General features: G+C 36.4%; 1 protein-coding gene across 1 annotated transcript; it reads left to right on the top strand.

The window, feature by feature from the left end:
* Positions 1 to 12,114: 12,114 nt before the first annotated feature.
* Positions 12,115 to 19,050, top strand: LOC127786707 (histone-lysine N-methyltransferase, H3 lysine-9 specific SUVH4-like). The gene is made up of 3 exons (XM_052314316.1): positions 12,115 to 12,258; positions 12,593 to 15,835; positions 18,671 to 19,050. Exon 2 carries the CDS (start codon positions 12,594 to 12,596, stop codon positions 15,786 to 15,788), a length of 3,195 nt encoding a protein of 1,064 aa, XP_052170276.1. The 5' UTR covers positions 12,115 to 12,258; position 12,593; the 3' UTR covers positions 15,789 to 15,835; positions 18,671 to 19,050.
* The last annotated feature ends 536 nt before the right edge of the window (positions 19,051 to 19,586 follow it).

Here is a 19,586-nt window from a genome sequence, read left to right as displayed (position 1 = left end):
CATGAAAAGTTGGCAACAATTGGATTGTGCCAGGTTTGAAGTTAAACCTATGATGGTTGATGGGAAGAATAATGCATGAGGGGGTTGTCTGCCTAGGAGGATGAAGATACTCCCTAAGGGGTCTGATCATACCCTGATCAATGGGATCAGGGTCACCGTGGTCACTACCATGTGCAGACATGTTGTGTGCAAGTGGCATGTTCTCATTGTGTTGAGACATGAGTGATTGATATTCTATAGTTTTACCTGACCTAAGTATCATACACTATGCACAAATAAAAATAAAGTAAAAAGAAACAGACTTACCGAATTTATCAGGAGATGCCTCTTCTTATATATATTTTTTCTTTTTGTTTTTGCCTCAATCTCCCCGGCAACGGCGCCAAAATTTGGATGCACTCCCACCCTGCAATTAAAACACAAAACAAAACACAATAAAAATTTTATATTTTTTTCTTTATTTAGGTGAGAGGTTTATACTCGTCAGTGTACGAGTGCAGTTGTAGTCCAAACTTAAATTTATATTTTCTGAATGAGTCCAGATCGTCCACTGAGAGATTTATTTATGGCAAAATAAAAAGAATGTCACACAAGCACACAAGCATTTGGACAAATTGGCAACAAGGTTTTTTTATGATTTTTTAAACAACAGATACTAAGAAATAAATTAAGGCAGTAATTGAAATAAATACTTTAAGTGAGAATATAAAATTGGATAGTACTTGAGTTAAGACAATTTCAGTGCCAACCCGTTGATTCCCAAATTTTAGCATAAAAGATTAGCAACATTAATTTAATTTCAAATATGAGGGTTTGTTATTAAATGCAATTAGAGATGATAATAGTTCTTGTTTAAGCAATCCCCATACATGATATGCGAGATTCTAATTTAAGCAACTACCATAAGTCCAATTGCAATTAATACACAAAACAACTAAATTAATCATCCGGGTTTGGGTATGATAGCGTTTCCAGTTCTAGTAACTCTCATACATGGCATGAAAGCTCTAAGGTAGGCTTACGCTCCAATTCAAACCTAGTGATTTTTCAATAATTAATACAGACTCATATTGAAATTTAAATTAATGTTACTCATTTAAAGCGCAGCTTTCTTTGGGAATCATTGGCGTTGGACACTGTCATTGCCTTAACCCAAGATTAGATTTAGCTACTCATTTCCATTAATTAATTGACAGGAATTTAAATGACATAATTTAAATAATAGAATTTTAATGACAGGAATTAAAATAGCAAAAACTAACCGGCCATTTAGGCGGTGAACATTTAAATGACAGGAATTAAAATTGTAGAAATTTAAAGGCATAAATTAATCGGCCATTTAGGTGGTGAATAACTAAATGACAAGAATTAAAATTGCAGAAATTTAAAGGCATAAATTAACTGGCCAATTAGGCGGTGAATAATAAAGTAATAATGAATGACATAAGAATTTAAAAGAAGAAATGAAGAAATAAGATCACAAGAAAAAAAAACTAAAGAAAATGAGAGAGAACAAAAGCAATTCTCAAAGAGAGAATTCTAAGGAAATAACTAAACTTTGATTTAAGAATAATAATCACACTTACAAATGCAATCAAGTGAGCTATTTATAGGCCACAAGATGCAATACAAACCACATAATTTCAATTATTCAATTAGACATAATTATATCTAATGGGCACTCACATACTTAAAGTTAAATGGATTTTAGCTATAATACACACCAAATACTAAATGGATTTTAGCTAAAATACATACCTAATAAAGCACTCATAAAGTTAAATGGATTTTAGTTATAATATCCACCTAATAGTTAAATAGATTTTAGCTAAAAAACACACCTAATAAAGCTCTCACATAAAAAATAAAAATAGATTTCTATAAATTGGTTTTTTAATCTTCATTAGGATTAAAAATAATCCTTGGGCTTTCTTCAAATAATATCTTCCATGGGTTGTTCAAATTGGGCCTTAATTTTTCATGGGTTTGATTTCTTCATGGGCTTGAATTCTTCATGGACTTGAATTCTTCATGGACTTGAAGTCTTCATGGGCTTGAATTCTTCATGCCTAAAAAAAAATAATTTAATATTATTAATAAATTATATATTATATATGTATTACACATGGCACATATATATATTAGATTATATTATATATATATATTACATGCATGCATATAATGATGTATATGTATTATATATAATTTTATATATTATTATTATTTACTTTTTAGAACTTCATTTCATTCATCTTTCAATTTAAACTTGCATATAACCATAAAATATATATGAATATCTAATTTAAGCTATTTTTAAGATCAAAAGAAGGGTATAATTATAACAAATTTTTTACAAAATTAACTACTAATCAACACCCAAATCACATACAAACCTGCTGCTGCCCTAAAAGGCAACATATACCTCTAACAAACCTGTGCGCGCTGTCCCGGGTCGATGCTCCCCTCACCCGAATGCTCGTGTCGGTCCTCCCGACACCCGAGTTGTAGAATAACCGAGCCCTAGGCTCCATCGGAATGGTCCTCCTGTCCGAGATCTGTGAACTATCGGTAACTATGCAATGCACATAAAAATGCAATGGCATAGCGAGCATCAACGTGATACACTAGCGTCCATACATCCAGGCATCAGGCCATGCTCCGCCCACATAGTAAATCACGCGCGATGCATATGCCCGTGCCAGATGCAAACTAACCACGCTAGAATATCCGTGTCCAAGCATACTCAATAAATGAATAGCCCAATATGCATCTCGTACCCATGTGCATATCAAACCATGAACAACAATACAACATATCAAATCATGCAGTAAATCATATAATGACAGAGCTAGTTAGTAGTGTTCGGCACTAGTCAACGGTCAGTGACTAGGAGTGTCCACCCGACGATCCACATCAAAGCCGTACAGTAGTCTACTCCAACGTCACTAAACAGCCGACCCCTGCCCCACTACTCGATAGCTTTAACCAAACCATAAATAAACCCGAGAAATCCATAAATAAGCCCGTACCTCTAATAACCTAGTCCCCAAACTGGATTCAGCATCATTCCGAAAGGAATAGGAGCGGTACAAATTCCCGTAGGCACACAACAAATAAAATTCTAGAAGTCCCAGATTTAATTTAAATGATACCTAATGGATAATAACTCAATAAATAATGCTAGAAGCCGAATTAGAGTAAGAGAGGGTATAAAATACGAGAAACCACGGAGTCTTTCACGGGAATTAAAGAACACGAGGAGAGGGTTAAGAACTTGCCTTTACACAGCTGTTTCTTGCACTCCCGCTGTGAAGTAAAATGTTTTCTAACAATTAATAAAATCATAACTTATATTAAGTCAATCTAATCGTGTAATATAAATAATTTAATCGTATAAAATTCTTAAACATATAATGCTTATAATAATTTTTACCCACATAGGTACACCGCAAATAAAACCTCAACGAGTCTCATATTTATCTTAAATTAATTTATGCTAATAAATCCTTAATTCGTATAATTAATACGCAAAACTAAAACAAATTAAGGAAAAACGAGAGGTTCATAAAATAAAAGGAAATCGCAAAGGTAGAAGAGAGCTTGCCTCTATTTAGCCGTTTACAGCGTTTTTATGCTTGAACGCCACCAAATTAATACACGCTGCAAATTCGCATAAACTCCCAAAATTATTAAAATTGGACCCAAAATGAAATTCTAACCGTATAGAATGATTAATACATATTACTTAACTTACCTGAATATTTAAACCGCGACTACACTGAATATTTTCTTCAATTTCTGCATAATTTCTTCTTCATTTAGTCTCTGCACGCCATTTCTTTCTTCTTCAATTTTTCCCTTCTGTTTGCTACTTCAAAAATGCCCGAAATAAGCTTAAAAATGGTGCAAAAAGGGTGGCCAGAATGCGGCCATGTGGTTCAACCAGCAGCCGCGCAAACTGCCACTGCCTTGGGCCGAAACGACGTCGTTTCGGCGCCCCCTTGGCCGAATAAAATGGAAAAAGCCACATCTTAGCGTGCATACTTGCGGATTCGATCCCGTGTCCCTTGCTTGGCAACCCTTGCGCGCGACCGCTCGCGCCACACGCATCCTTTAACATATATATGTCTTCCATTAAATTTAAGGTGAATTGTGGCCACTTTTGCTGTTCATATTTTAGCACCCCCAATTTCCTTTAATTGCACATGCGCCCAAACTTTCATTTCCACTTATTCCACTATCACCCCGAACTTTCAGAAATTTCACTAAATTAATTTATTTTACTATTTTCATAAATGCTCCCAATTAAATTAATTAATTATCTTATTTACCCATTTTCTCAAAATAACATATACAAAATTTGTTTTTAATTTTTTAAATATTTCATAATGATTTTAAATACTAAAATTAATAATTATTATTTATTTCTCAATTTTCGGGATCTTACGGTAGGGCTCTAGATTTGAATGTGATTTTGTACTAAAAGAGAAATGTAAAAAGTGTCATAAAGAAGAAGAAACATTGGAATATCTGAAAATCAACTTAAGGTAACTTTTCATGAGGCCAACAAGAGGCATCGCAAAAAGTTGCTTTGCCTGAATGTGCGATTGGTGCTGATCCTATTGATCATCGATATTATTGATGAGCTAATGTTTGTTAAATTTAACTATCCCCCATTTAGAATATTTGATAGGACAAAATAAACGAAGAATATATTCGTTGGTATTGTAATATTGTTATGCAATCTAGGTACGCAACTGATGCCATGTTCTGTAGGAATTTCTCTCAAACTTTGCATGGAATGGATTGGTTTGACACCATCATTGAGGCTAATATTTCCAAATCTAAGCAAATGGTGGAGTAGTTCAAAAAGCAGTTCTATGAAAATTAAACCCTAAAAAGGAACAACTAAAATGCCTTTTTTTTTTTTTAATAGTGTGTTTCCATATCATAATTTAGGGATTTTTTTTTTCAAAAACCCTTGAATTTTTTTTCTTAAAAAAACCTTGTCATATAAAGGCCCTCGGCAAAAAAATTATACTTGTCGACGTTGAAAATTGGTCGACCGTGATTCGTTAGTCCGCACTGATGAAGTGAACACAACTGAGAAGGAAAATAAGCACAACAGGAAAATTTGACGTGGTTGTGATGAGTGTTCTGGTCGCCAATACCTGCAAGCACTCCGATACTCTAGTAAGTGTGAGAGTCAGGAGCAACTATGTAGTAGTAGACTAGCAAGAAAAACATACCCTTGGCTCTGAAGAGAGCTGACAGATATATAAGAAGAGGGAATGTCCTCCTGGGTATGTCGTATGCATGCAGGTGATGGGAATGAATATCTCGCGCTGGCGTGGGCGCTCGGATGATGACATGGCGCCGATGTGAGCCCCATTAATGGGGATATTAATGAGGATGAGAATTGCCATTAATGAGGATGATATCTGAGGTAGGCGTGCGAAAATTCAGAAGTGGCTGCAATGATGATATTGCAGGCGGGTATAGGGCCATGATGGGACCGTCATGGGCCAAGAAAATGGGCCGAGAGGATAGGGTCAGGTTAGGGTTGGATGGCCTAACTAGAATAAGCCTTAGCCATAACTATTCTTTAGTTACTTTGCGGCCTTCTTGTTTCGTGAGCTGATCAATTAAGCTAGCGAGTTGGAAGCGCCGCGCAATATTGCTGGGAGCTCGCTAAGAGTATCTTTGGGGGCTCATTTAAAGGCCACTTGATCTTGCGATTTGAGCTCGAGTTTCAGCGATGTGTGAGCTTGCTCCAACGAACTCAGTTTGAAGCCTACTGAGCTTTAGATGATCGGGCTGGCCTGCTGGGTCGAGCCCAACCCATAAAAAGTAGTGCGAAAAATATCCATAACAATACTTGAATATTTCCTTTAGAAATTGAAAACCTTTTTGATGCAGTCTAAAATATTTGAGTACAGTAAAGTAGTACTCGAGTATTTCTTTAGAAACCGAGAGCATTCCTAATGTAGTAAAAAATATTTGAGTATAGTACAAACTAATACTTGAGTATTTTATTGAGAAACTCAGCAATTTTTATGCAATATAAAAATACCCGGGTACAAAAAAATAATATTTGAATATTGCATTGCAGCATAGGAAAGGTACTAAGCAACAACAAAAAATACTTAGAGTACGTTTACCCCCTAAAATATGAAATAATGCTTTACTCGATATTTGACTACCATACTTATGATACTCTTGAGTATTTGACATCTCGCATCCAAAAATTTAAATTTCAAGCTGTTGGAATGGAATCATTTTAGTTTGATACATTTCCTAATGCATATCTAGCTTTTCTATGATTATTGTAGAAGACTATCTTTTACAGTATTCAGCTTGTTAATTATAAGTCAAAGAACAAGTTAGGGTTATTTGTAGCTAGTATATATGGACTTGACAATTGTTGCTATTTATAACAGTTAGAAAGGCAATTGACTATTTGATCATTGGGTCTATACAAGGACACGAAGAAGAAGAAGGTGCAGGAGAGCTTGAGCCAAACAATCTGAAAGAACAATAACTTCACGTTCATTCTTCTTCTACAGTTTTTTCAACCCTTACTACCTAGAAAACAAAGCTTTGTTCTTTTTTGAGAGGATATTTTTATTATGAGTGTATCTCACAAGTCTTCTTCCTTAGATTGTAAAAGTGAGTGTGTGGGTTTTTGCTTCAGCTATTTGAAAAGCATTTGTAAGGTTTGTGCTTGAGTCTTTGAAAAAGCACAAAGTAACTTTGTGCTTGAGCTTGTAAAAAGGCACAAGGTGTAGAGGATAGTACTTGACTACTTGAAAAACACTCATACAGTGGATTTGCAAAATCTTTAGTGAAGAGTGGTAATGGATATAGTCAAGTTGTCGAACTACTATAAATGTTGGTGCTATCTTCGTCTTCTTTCTTTATTCTCATTCTTTTATGTTATATACTTTAATTTGCAAAATTTTGTTAAGCTTAATTCACACATCTCTTAAATTGCGTTTGGTTAATATTTTTAACAAATTTATCCCAAATTCACTAAAATTATTCTATTAAGCGATGCTTAGGTAGATTTACCTCTAGTGACCTTTTCTAACTCTTATGTTTATGCTTAGTTTAGTTTATTAAGGCAGGGTCTTTGTACACACACGCATTTTCAGGGATTGAATTTAATTTATTTCGTAACTCATATTAAGGAGTAAATTTTTTTTATTCTTTTTGAACTACCAAATATAAAAGAAAAAAAGAGATTTTTTTAGCATCCTAACCAAAAATATTTAGAAACTTTTAGGATAAATTGCTAAGTCACTACACCCCAAAATACAAACATAAAAGTCATTTATTTTTCTTAAAATGAAATGTCATGCCTTAAATGAAAACTCAGGTCATATAATGAGTTTAGTATGCTTGATATATTTTGATTTCACTAAAATAAAACCTATATATGCTTTTAGTTCATCACATAAAAACACGTATAACATCTACAAAACATGGCATGTCACAAAAAATAATGAAACTTCAAAACTAAGCTTGAAGAACTTTATTTCCCTTTGAATCACTTGCCTCACTTGAAACATTTGGATATTCCACAGGCTAAAGCTAAGTTAAAAGATGAAACTTCTAAGTGAGGAATTCTCAAAAATTAAAACATTTATATAAAATGTGTGCATGAAAGAAAATGTTAGTTTCTACTTTGTGATGCCACTTGTGAAAATGTCAGCATGATTCCAAGAGCTTTCTTAATCGGTGCCCCAAACGCCTGTTGGAAGGTCTTCAACCATGCCATCGAGCCTAAGTGGTTTAGGATAAAATATCATGGTTATACATGATCATTGATGTAGATGAAAAGCCAAATAGAGTATATTTTTAAAATTGTTTTCTCATGCAACACGAAAAATCATGAAATAGGAGTTTTGCGGGTGGAAAAACCTCACATTGGGCTCTCTTTAGAGAAAAGCTTATTTGCTTTTCCTAGCTTTCTAACCTCTCTTTGGTCACCTTGGCATGACGAAAGATTGTTTTTCCTTCTTATGCTCTATCTCTTTTTCTGTCTCACGCTTGGATCTCTCTTCTTCTCTTGGTTGGAAGACCACATTTATGACTTGTCCTCTTTCTCTCACACTTGGATCTCTCTTCTTCTAAGGGTTGGAAGATCACCCTTATGACCTCTATTTATACCCAACATACTTGGGCACCACTTCATATCTTGGGGTAAGATTTCAATTTTTTTCAAAATTTCCTTTTTTAGTTTAGTGAAAAGCCTTAATCTATCATCATTTAAAATAGAGGTAAAAAATCATTTTTGAGTGGAAGCCACCATTTTTTGTGTTTACTTTAAAATAGATGGGTTTTCAATGTTGTTATGGCTAAAAATATATAATTGAGATTGACATATGTGTGTTTACTTTACCGACTTAAAAAAAAAAAACCTCTCTTAAAGATTTCTTCCCTTTAAAGAAGGTTGATCACCTAGTTGATGCGACAACCGAAAACAAACTCATGAGATTTATGGATGCATACTCCAACTAAAGTCCAATCAAGGTATGGACATAAGAAAAAGAAGAACACATTGCCTTAACAATTAATTGACACACTTTTTTGTTACAAACTATCTTTTAAAAAGTTGTGCATGTTACCATAACCATTAAATGCTTCATTATTCTCAAGTTTTTCCAAGACTTTTGCACCCAAGGTCTTGCGATCGCCAAGCGAGGAACCCCCTTGCATAGCCTTGCCATGAGGTTGCAAGGCGCCTTCGCGTGCATAGCCTGTCATGTGGACACAACCACACCCCTAATTGAGGGTCACTCGAGGGTACTGAGCCTGAGTGTGCACACATGCCTCCACACATTTGCACCCACGCCTTAACACCCTCGAATGACCCTCACTCGAGGGTTCGCCATGCTCATGCCCACGTTTGCGCGTCCACTCCCTTACTTGCGTGCCCACGCACCGTGACCCCTCACCTTTGTGAGACTCAATCAAAACTACCCCCGAGTTATTCGCCAAGAATAGCAGACCACCTGACATTTGTTGGCCTTTTCCATTACTATAAATAGGGGGTCCTCCCCTATTGAGGTATGACATCTCTCCCATTCACATTTCTTTCTAACATTCAAGTATTCCATACTTTTGAGAGGTTAACTTAGGCATTAAAGGGTTTGCGCAGGGATTCTCACCCACACCCTTAATTGATTTTCTTTCCAAACAAATTATCCATTGCTCTAAGGGGTCATCCATCAGTGTCATTTCAACTTGGGAGAGTCATCCATCGCTCCAGAGAGTCACCTATCATCCGGATAAGCCACCCTTGTGCCATTCTTAAACAATCTCCCATATCTAAATTCATTGTCGTAGTTAAACAACAAAAAGTATGATCTCTTGTATAGGATAACTATTCTTAATTACAAACTCGAGCTCTTTTTTTGCCCTCTTACTATTAATCTTCATTTGAATTAGACATGAGGGTTAATTCCTCAATCAACCTCAAAGCAATCTCACCCTACCTTTTTGTAAAAGATTAGTCTAGTTGTCTCAAGATACAAGTTTTTCAGCCACCTAACATATTTTCTTTGTAAATACATTGATAGTCAATTTTATACATTATCGACACTTTAATCATTATTTCTAAAATAACAATTAGAATTCTCCTTTTAACAATTTTAAAAAACAAAACATCATTAATAACCATTTATAAAGTTTATCATATAGATTCTTACAAGCCCTCGATGAACGTAAAAGCATAAAGCTACTTGAATAATATTGAAAAAAAATAAAAAATGTACTCATAAAAGATTGCTATTCTTTCTTTATTTAAGAAATAAATAATAAAAAGGAATAATATGATTTTACTTTCTAATAGATAAAATTTTATAAAGTAGTGTTTGTGATTCTCTAGATTAATTTAACTTTATTTTGTTATTCTTTTTCCCTACAAGAGTCATTATCAAGATCTGGTCACACAAATCATTTTTGAGATATGGAGAAATCAATGGATTTCTTTAGAAGCATGTTGTCTTCTTCTTCATTTGTTTTGAACGATTCGAGAATTTAATCGAACCTAATTTTTCAAAAGGTTATCATTGGCCAGTAATTTTATTTTTTATTTTTTTAATAATAATAAGAGGGATATTTTTGAAAATTCTTAAAAATTAATATTTATTTATTAACGATAAGATAAATGTTGGGAACCGATAACAAAAACCTTAGGGTTATTCAATTTTCAATCTCAGACTTTCGATAGATAAAATAGGAAGCAGAACATTCATACACAGAACTAAAAAACGAGAACGAAAAAGAAAACGAAAACATGCATGAGAGTTTTTATCGTGGTTCACCTCAAAACGAGGCTACGTCCACGTTGAGCTCAAGAGAGAAGAGCTCACTGCACTATGGAATGAATCCAAAATTACACCTACAAGAAGCCCTCACAAACCCTCGATACAAATAATGGTTCGAGAAAACAAAAACGCCAAATAATTACTTAATACAGATTAGAGGCAACCCTATCGAACCATATAAATTAAGCAAAGCTATACAACATTTATAGAGAATGAATAACAGAGAAAACAACCAGAACCCTAGCCCCGAAGACGAAGGCACTCGCCTCTTCTCAATCTTTCTCTTTCACCTTTGTTTTTTGTCACTTTCGTCTCAAATCACTGTTCCGCTCATATCTCGAGGGGCGAGATTAAAAACGATGATGAATGGCTCGGATGAACGCTCATAAAGCATGGATGAAAGGCTGAGATTCAATTGTGCAAGCACGATTGATTATTTCAACAGAAATGACAGACGAGCAAGGGAGATGATCAGGTAAGGAAAGGCGAGATCTGGCGCCAACCGAAGACAGCTGATAGTTGCCACGTGCTGCCATCCAGTAGTTGCCAAATGGCAGCATGCGGTTGCTGCACATGACCATCCAACCAGCTAAAAGGCAACAACGCCGTTTGGAGCTTCACAACCAACAATAAAGATAAGTTATTTATATTTATAAAATTTTAAAAAAATCAATAAAAATTTTAAAAATACAAAAAACAATCAATACAATTTACAGAAATATGAAAGGTTGAAACATGAATTTTTTAAAATAAATATAAAAAATACTATACCCACAAGCAAATCACAAATTGACATGGTATCACAAAATTCACAATAATTTTATTTAAAATTAATAAATATGTTTACTATTGTAGAGTAAAGTTATTATTAATTTTAAATAAAATTATTATGAATTTTTTTGGTAACAGGTGAATTACAGAAATTATTTATGAGAATTATCTATAAATATAATATTTTACAATAAATATGATTCGAGAAAGAACTAAGTTTTGACCACATTAATAATAAATAATTGTAAATATTTAAAAAGTAAAAATCATTAATGATCATTTATATGGTTACCATGGGGACAGGAGGTTCCCGTGAGGCCTCTCGATCAACGTAAGCCAACTTCTATCTTGGCGCCACGGTGGCGGAAACGAGAAACGTGCACACACGCCCGCACACGCATATAATATATATATATATATATATTATATATACACACACATATTAATGGGGTAGGATCCAGACCTCCTCTGCATTTTCCTCTTCTCCTTCCCCGTTTTACTCCGATGACGAAACCCTGAAAATATTCGATTCGATGAAAGGAAATCACCGCCGAGTTCTCCGCCAAGCCTATTGATCTCTCTCTCCGCTCGGGTACGTTTCCAAACCCTAATGTTTATTGCCGTCAATCTCACTCATTTCTCTTCATTTTTTTTTTTTTGCACACTTCGTTTGTGTCTCTTCACATTTCTCGTTTTCTAATTTCAGTTCTCTTCCGATTTGCTATTCGTTTTTCTAGGTGCCCAAACGGCCAATTTCGAATTCACTGTGCTTGATTCTCCTTGTTTGCTGTTGTTGTGGACGATTCGTACTAGATTCTCACCACTGATTTCCTTTTGAATCAAACGAACGCTCGATCTGATCTTGTCAATTGTTGAGGATAGTGTTTCTGTTAATTGTCAAAGGGTGTTTAATCTAGTAGTTTTACAGTGTTTTTGAGAAAGCATTTCAGTTTATTTGTACAGCGGTCATTTTCGTTGTTAGCAACTTCGAAACCTAATTTTCCTTATTGCATCACTATATTCTTTTTGTAGTCTCAACTTCAGCTCCTTCAAGTTTCTTTCAGCGGACGCGGACCTCCCTGACTTTGTCCGTGTCAATTATACCCATTTTTCTGTTGATTGATGGTCTTTCTGATTGTTTTGGTTCTTCAAGGTATACTGGAATGTGCGATGAATCGATGATAATATATATTCTAAGTTTCTCACTTGGTGTATTTTTGGATTTAATTTGTTTTATTTCACTTGTCTTACTTTTAGTGCATTTTGTCAGTGTGCCCAGTCAAGTTCTCAACCTGTGACCGTTTAATTTGTTTTAATCCACTTCTTGTCTTATTTTTTGTGCATAAGTATATCCAAAGAATTTTATCTCATCTTCTCTTTACCGTGGATGTTTACGCATAATCCATACGTTTCTCAATACTAATTTCTGTATGCATTACTTTCTTTGCCATATAATCAATTCGGTGTGCTTTGCTGGTATTTAGAAGGATGGGGACCTTGTCAAGTGGTGGCCTATGTGATGGGGGTTCAAACAAAAGGCTTTTGGAGAATGGTTACAGCATCTCTTCAGGTGGTACACATAAGTACAAGAAGCGGAAGGTTTCTGCTGTTCGCGATTTTCCACCTGGATGTGGACGAGATGTTCAACGTGTAAATCTGACACCCAAGGATACTGAGCCAAAACCATCACTTAGTAATAATGACAATCTGGTGGTTACAGAAGGTGATTGTCTCAAAGCTTTTGAAATTGGTAAAGGACCATTATTGCATGATGTGGCTCAAAGCTTGGGGAAGTTGGGGTTGCCCAACTCAACAGGTGATTTGGCAGGAAAAGAGGTGGATGCAGCTGGGAAAGGCAACGGGGTTGAACTGTCCAATATTGGGGAGCCTTCAGGAACTGACTTGCAAATGCCAACCACTTCAGAAGTTAAAGGACCAGAATTGTCAAAGGAGTTACATGAAGTGGAAGTTCCAGATAAAGTAAGCAAAGGAGGTGGAGAGAAAAGCAAAACTGGTTTGGAGATCGGTTCTATGGTTGATGAGATAGTTCCAGTAGATGGTGCAAAAGCATGTTCCCTACCAAAATGTCAGACTGTTGATGCCAAACCATTGGAAAAAACTGCCCTGAAGAGTAAATTTCCTAAGAGAAGAGTTTCAGCTGATCGTGACTATCCTCCATTTTGTGGAAGGAATGCTCCGTGCCCAACGGATGAAGAACGCATGAGAATTCTCTTGGGAGCCAATGGATGTGATCCTCCAGATAAGGCTACTGTGCGGAGTGTATTGTTAAGGGAGAAAGTGAGAACCATAGAAGAAAGCAGTTCAGTGAGAGTGGCAGAAACTATTGATGTTCAAGAATTAAAGTGCAATATTCGAGCTGGAAATCCTCAAAGGAGGGAGTTGAATGGAAATTTAAACAAACCAAATATGAAATCCCGAAAAGCTTCTAAGCAAGGCAGGCCATTGGTGGAAACAGTGAGGGCTGATGTGGAAGGCAGTCCAGTGCCAAAGATAACGAGGAATGATGTTGAAGAATTGGATGGGGATCTTGGGGATGGAAATAGCCAAAAACATAAAATGGAAGGAAGTTTACCTGAAATGAGTACCAAGTCAAAAAGAATAATTAGAAAGGATCCTGAGGATGTTAGTGGGGTTCTAGTGGAGGCGGGGAAGCAAGCTATGGGTTACTCACGTGGTAAGAATCTTAAGCGAAAGCCTATGGGAAATTCTGTTGCTTTGGAGCCTAAAGTGGATGTGGTGATTGTGCAAGGTCTGATGGCTGCACCAAACTGTCCATGGAGGCAGGCTAAAGGGGCTGTTAATGCTAGCCCGAATAGCATACTGGCTAGAAGTGAGGTGAAGAAACATGCTGTCAAGTGCATCACAGGGGGAGAGAAATCTAAACGTGTCAGCGGGCAAAAGGCTTATGAAACAGATCAAGTGGGAGGGACATCTAGGAAGAAGATGTCAACTTCTTCTAAAAAGGCTGAATCTGAAAGTAAAGGGGTTGTCAAGGATGAGGAAGATTTTGCTATAAAAGAGCAAGATGAAAGTTCTCCAGCATGTCAAAGTCTACCTGAATTTGAAGTAAGCCTGCCTCCTTATGGTCCCCAAAGTTTGAGTAATGGTAATGCACGTAACAAAGTGAGGCAGATGCTTCGCTTCTTCCAAGCTGTTTGTAGGAAGCTCTTGCAAGTAGAAGAAGCAAAAGTGAAGCAACAAGGGCAACTTAGCAAAAGGATAGACATGGAAGCTGCAAAGATTATCAGGGCCAAAGGAAAAGAAGTTAACACTGGAAAACATATGATAGGATCAGTGCCGGGTGTTGAAGTAGGTGATGAGTTTCAGTACAGGGTGGAGCTTGCTCTTGTTGGCATTCATCGCCTCTATCAAGCTGGTATTGATTACATGAAACATGAGGGAATGATCATTGCAACAAGTATTGTTGCCTCAGGTGGTTATCCAGATGAATTGGACAACCCTGATGTGTTAATATACTCTGGCCAAGGTGGAAATGTCACAGCCAAGGATAAAGAACCTCAAGACCAGAAACTTGAGAGAGGGAACTTGGCTCTGAAAAATAGCATATCAGTAAAGAATCCCGTTCGGGTAATTCGTGGGTTCAAAGAGATGAAAACTTCTCACTCAGATTCAAAAGCCAAGTTAGCATCAACCTACACATATGATGGCTTGTATAAAGTGGAGCGGTACTGGCATGAAGTAGGATCACATGGTAAGCTGGTTTTTAAATTTGAGTTAAAGAGAGTCCCAGGCCAACCAGAACTTGCTTGGAAAGAAGTGAAAAAGTCAGCTAAATTTAAAGTACGGAAAGGTCTTTGTGTTGATGATATATCAGGAGGGAAAGAGTTATTTCCTGTTTGTGCTGTGAATCCAATAGATGGTGAGAAGCCACCCAATTTCAATTATGTAAAGGAGATGAAATACCCTGATTGGTATTGCCCTACTCCTCCTCAGGGTTGTGATTGTATTGGTGGATGCTCAGATTCTAAAAAATGCTCATGTGTAGTAAAAAATGGAGGAGAGATTCCATACAACCACAATGGTGCCATTGTTGAAGCAAAGCCTCTGGTCTATGAGTGTGGTCCATCTTGCAAATGCCCTCCTTCTTGCTATAATAGAGTTAGTCAGCATGGTATCAAAATTCAGCTTGAGATCTTCAAAACAGAGTCAAGGGGCTGGGGTGTTAGATCCCTAACTTCTATTCCTTCAGGAAGTTTTATATGCGAGTATATTGGGGAGCTTCTTGAAGACAAAGAAGCTGAACAAAGACACAATGATGAATATCTATTTGATATTGGCCAAAATTACACCGATTGTTTTCACATGGATGGAGTTTCTAGTCTCAAGCCTGATGCACAACCGAATCCTAGGGAAGTTATTGAGGATGGTGGGTTCACCATTGATGCAGCACAATTTGGAAATGTGGGGAGGTTCATCAACCATAGTTGTTCTCCTAACCTTTATGCTCAAAATGTCCTGTATGATCATGAGGATAAAAGAATGCCTCACATAATGCTCTTTGCTGCAGAGAATATTCCTCCTTTACAGGAGCTGACTTATCACTATAATTATTCAGTTGACCAGATTTGTGATTCAAATGGCAATATTAAAGTCAAGAGCTGCTACTGTGGTTCTGCTGATTGCACTGGCAGGATGTATTGAGATAAAGATGTCTGGGGTTTCAAGCAGTGGATACTTTGTTTCTTAATGTAAGTTCTCCTTGACCAGATAGTTTTTTATTTGTAGTTACACTCTGATAGTTTATAATAAATCATTCACATAGAACTTTTGGGGGTCTCAACAGAAACAGACTCGTACAAATATTATTTAAATACAAAGAACACATACACTTTAAGCTTTTGAGTCTATTATGAACGTTATGTGTGTTGTACTGCCTCTCTCACATGGTTAATATGACCAGCTGTGAACTCCAAGCCGAGACTTAGAGAACTTGAAGCCTAGAAATCTGTCCAATGTGATTCAACTGAAACCCACCAAGAATTCATTATAATAAACCCAAAGCAGTCAACATATCAAGAAAATTCCAATACATCAATATGAATAAATAATATGCTCACGATACATGTTGTAGCAATAATGGTGTAAAGAATACCCATTTCAATGTGTGAAACATCAATAATATAGGGAATCATTAATCACATTAATCAATAGTCTATCATCAATAATATAATAATCTAAATGGGCTTTTCTGTGTAGCCCATTGATCTATATCGTACTTTTGGGTCCACCATATCCACAAGTACTTGGTGGAGTTACTTGGAGGGCGCCTGTTTTTTCCATAATTGTTGAGAAACTAGAATTGCTTTTGTGCCATATAATGTAAGTAGTCAACTTCTAACTGCCAGGATCATCATCGGGTCACAAATGGCACCCAAACTGTCCCTTGAACTTCCCACAATGGTCTCCCCATCATATCACATAATTACATACTATCACCATAAAGTATGTTTTTCTTAATTTTCAACATATCATCAATTTTGAGCCGATGTTCCTGGTTTACTTTTGCATTTCAAGATGCCATATAATATCAAATAAAAATTGAGAATACAATATTCATGTCAAAACATTTCCCAATCAAGCATGAGGGTCATTTTCAAAACATGTACATAGAAATAACAACTCACCTGGTCCATATGCATTATAATCCCAACAATATAATCCATAATAGGTTCTTAACATTAATAATCAGAATAATTCTCTTTTAATGTAACTCTAATTTTTGTAAAAATCTAGCCTAAAGGTAGCCTATGGTCCATTCCATCATTTTCACAAATTTAAGAGCCTCTTTGGAAAACATGGGGTACCTTTCTGTAATATTTCAAACCTGGGGAGTTTTTTGTTATTTCTAAAAACTTTGGGGGGTTACAAAATGATATCTTGAACTTGGAGGCTTAAGTGCAAATAAGTACTCTCTCTCTCTCCCTCCTTCCCTCCCTCTCACAGGTCTGGGTAGATCCAATTTAACCCCAATTGGGTCACGGTTGCGTCGACCCTAATTTGGGGACAAGGGCCCACTCCATTCTTCACGAAGTAAAGCTCATAGGGCCAAAGCCCAACCACTAGGGGCCAGTGGCCTTTAATTTGTCAGCCATGGCCACACCAAAGGGTTTGGTTGGCTCTATACTCCCTTACAATAGTTGCAAAAAGGCCTAAGGAGGTCACTGACCATTGTGGTTGTTGGTGAAGCTTCCTAGTTTTTAGCCAAGTCAGGAAAATGGAAGAACCGAGTGAAGGAGATGTGTGCACAACTAGGTTTGTTGTTTGGTCTGGTGAGTGCTTCGTTCTTCTCTTTTTCAATTTTCTTGTTCTTCTTCCATGCATTGTTAGTTTCTTTCCACTGTCAAATCTCTTCTCACATGACTAATTTTGCACAAGTTACAACTTCCTCCCCATTGTTAACCTTTCTTCTCTTCCCAAATCTCTCAATTCCCCTGCCCCCAATATCTCATTGTTGCTTGATGCTTTAAAGATCTCTATCAATCAGGTATTTATAGACACCCAGTAGGCTGCGACCACCACCACCACTGTTCTCCCCACCTTCTCACTCCCCCGACATTCAACTCCTTTAATGTTCACCTGATGGGTTGCCTCTGTTTGGGAACTCTCTATAAACTTGATTTTTGGGAGTTGTAATTTCTTCCCAATCTTACATAAAATTTCATTCTTGAAACTTGATTCAAGCTATCTAAAAAGCTAGGGGGCACTTCTCTTATATTTCTTCTCACTGCCAGGTAGCCTCTTCAAGGGTGTAATGTTGCATCATTGATTGAGATGCAATGTATTATGCCTATCTCCTCTTTTGGTGCTAGAGTTCTAATAGATTCTAGTACATTCTTTTGTTGTACTCAAGTTTCTTAATCAACCTTTTTCCTTACCCTCTACCTTGGATCGACTGCCTCTTGACTCTGATTGTTCTCTCTCCTCTCTGCATTGTTGATCAGCCTCTAGTTTTGGGTCCTATTCGGCTGTGAAGCTTTTTTGATCCTTGCCTCCAATTTGAAACTACATACCAATTTGTTGTTGCCCAACACAACTTGGGGCTCTACATAGGTAGGCAAGGTTACAATGCCTTAAAATAGTTAAACACATGACCAAGTGTCCTTGTCCCTCCAATTTGATTTTGTTGCTACTATACTTTTGTATAGCTAATGGAATAGGTTTTTGTTTTCTATGTATAACTTTGAGACTTTTCCCATATTGAACAGCTCTCTTTAGTCAATGTCATGGACCGATAATATTTAGTAGCCCAATTGTTGTCCAGTATGAGAATTTTGCAATAATGAAGTCATTGGTGGTGTTTTGTCTATGATATCCGATGTAAAAGTCTCATTCTTGCTTCTGTTTGGACATTTTACAAGTGTACTAACCAAGGGGCAACATGTTAAAAGATATAACCTAGAGACTATTTGCATGAACTTGTTATTTCATTTTTATGGTAAATAGGATCTCCTATACATATTCATGAACATTCTTGAATTGTTTAGGTCTCATGTACCAACGCCAAAGATTTGTTCTGGTTTCAGATGGGAAGGCCCAACTTCGATGGAAGCAGATGAGAGGAAGCTTCCATAAGAAGTGTTAAAGATGTTTGTTGGGATCATTCTGATGTGCCGACAGCTCAAACTTTATGTTGTATGTATAGTGACAGTGGTTTGTAAAGACTTATTTTGGACGATCCTATGTTACCTGTATGGAGCTACATGGCAGCAATTTTTCAACCCCAGTACGTTGGCTTCACAAAGAGCCTGGTGGAGTGCTGCTCTCCTCTGTAGGTTAGGTTGCCTTGGGAGAATGAATCATCTGCCAATATCTGTTGTTAAGTGAACTGCATGGGAAATCTGAAACTGTTACTTGGCATGGCATTTCTTTTCTGCAAAGAAATTAGGGTGCATTTTGATTTCAAGCATGGAATTTAAGTGGAAAGAATATATTTTCTAGGCAATTGAATTGCTTAGAATTAAATTATGGGGAAAATGTTAATTGAAGGTATTTGATTAACTTAATTTTTTGTTTAGAAATTGTTATATTTTTCTAACTTTTGATGTTTGATTGTAATTATTTTTTATAGAAATAATCATATATATATATGTATATAATTAATAATTAAAGATACAAATTAATAATTAACTACATAAAATAATTAATTATATATATTTAAAAAATAAATTAAATATATATGCACAAAATAATTAAAATAACCTATTTGTCCAGCAATTTCAACCACAACTGTTGTTGCTTGCCTATTGCCATTGCCATTGTTTGTGACATCGCCCATAGCCATCGTTATTGTTGCCATGGCTATTTAGCCACTGCTCACTGCCATTGTTGGTGACATCGTCCATTGCCATTGCCCTTATTGTTGCCCACTACTATTGGCGTCGTTGTTGCCATCGCCTCTGCCCACTGCTATTGCCGTCGTCGCTGCCATCGCCTCTGTTC

The sequence above is a fragment of the Diospyros lotus genome, chromosome 12 (genome assembly GCF_014633365.1).
Source record: "Diospyros lotus cultivar Yz01 chromosome 12, ASM1463336v1, whole genome shotgun sequence".
Lineage (NCBI taxonomy): Eukaryota > Viridiplantae > Streptophyta > Magnoliopsida > Ericales > Ebenaceae > Diospyros > Diospyros lotus.
Note: the sequence above shows the minus strand (reverse complement) of the source record. Positions and strands in the feature narration are given on the sequence as shown.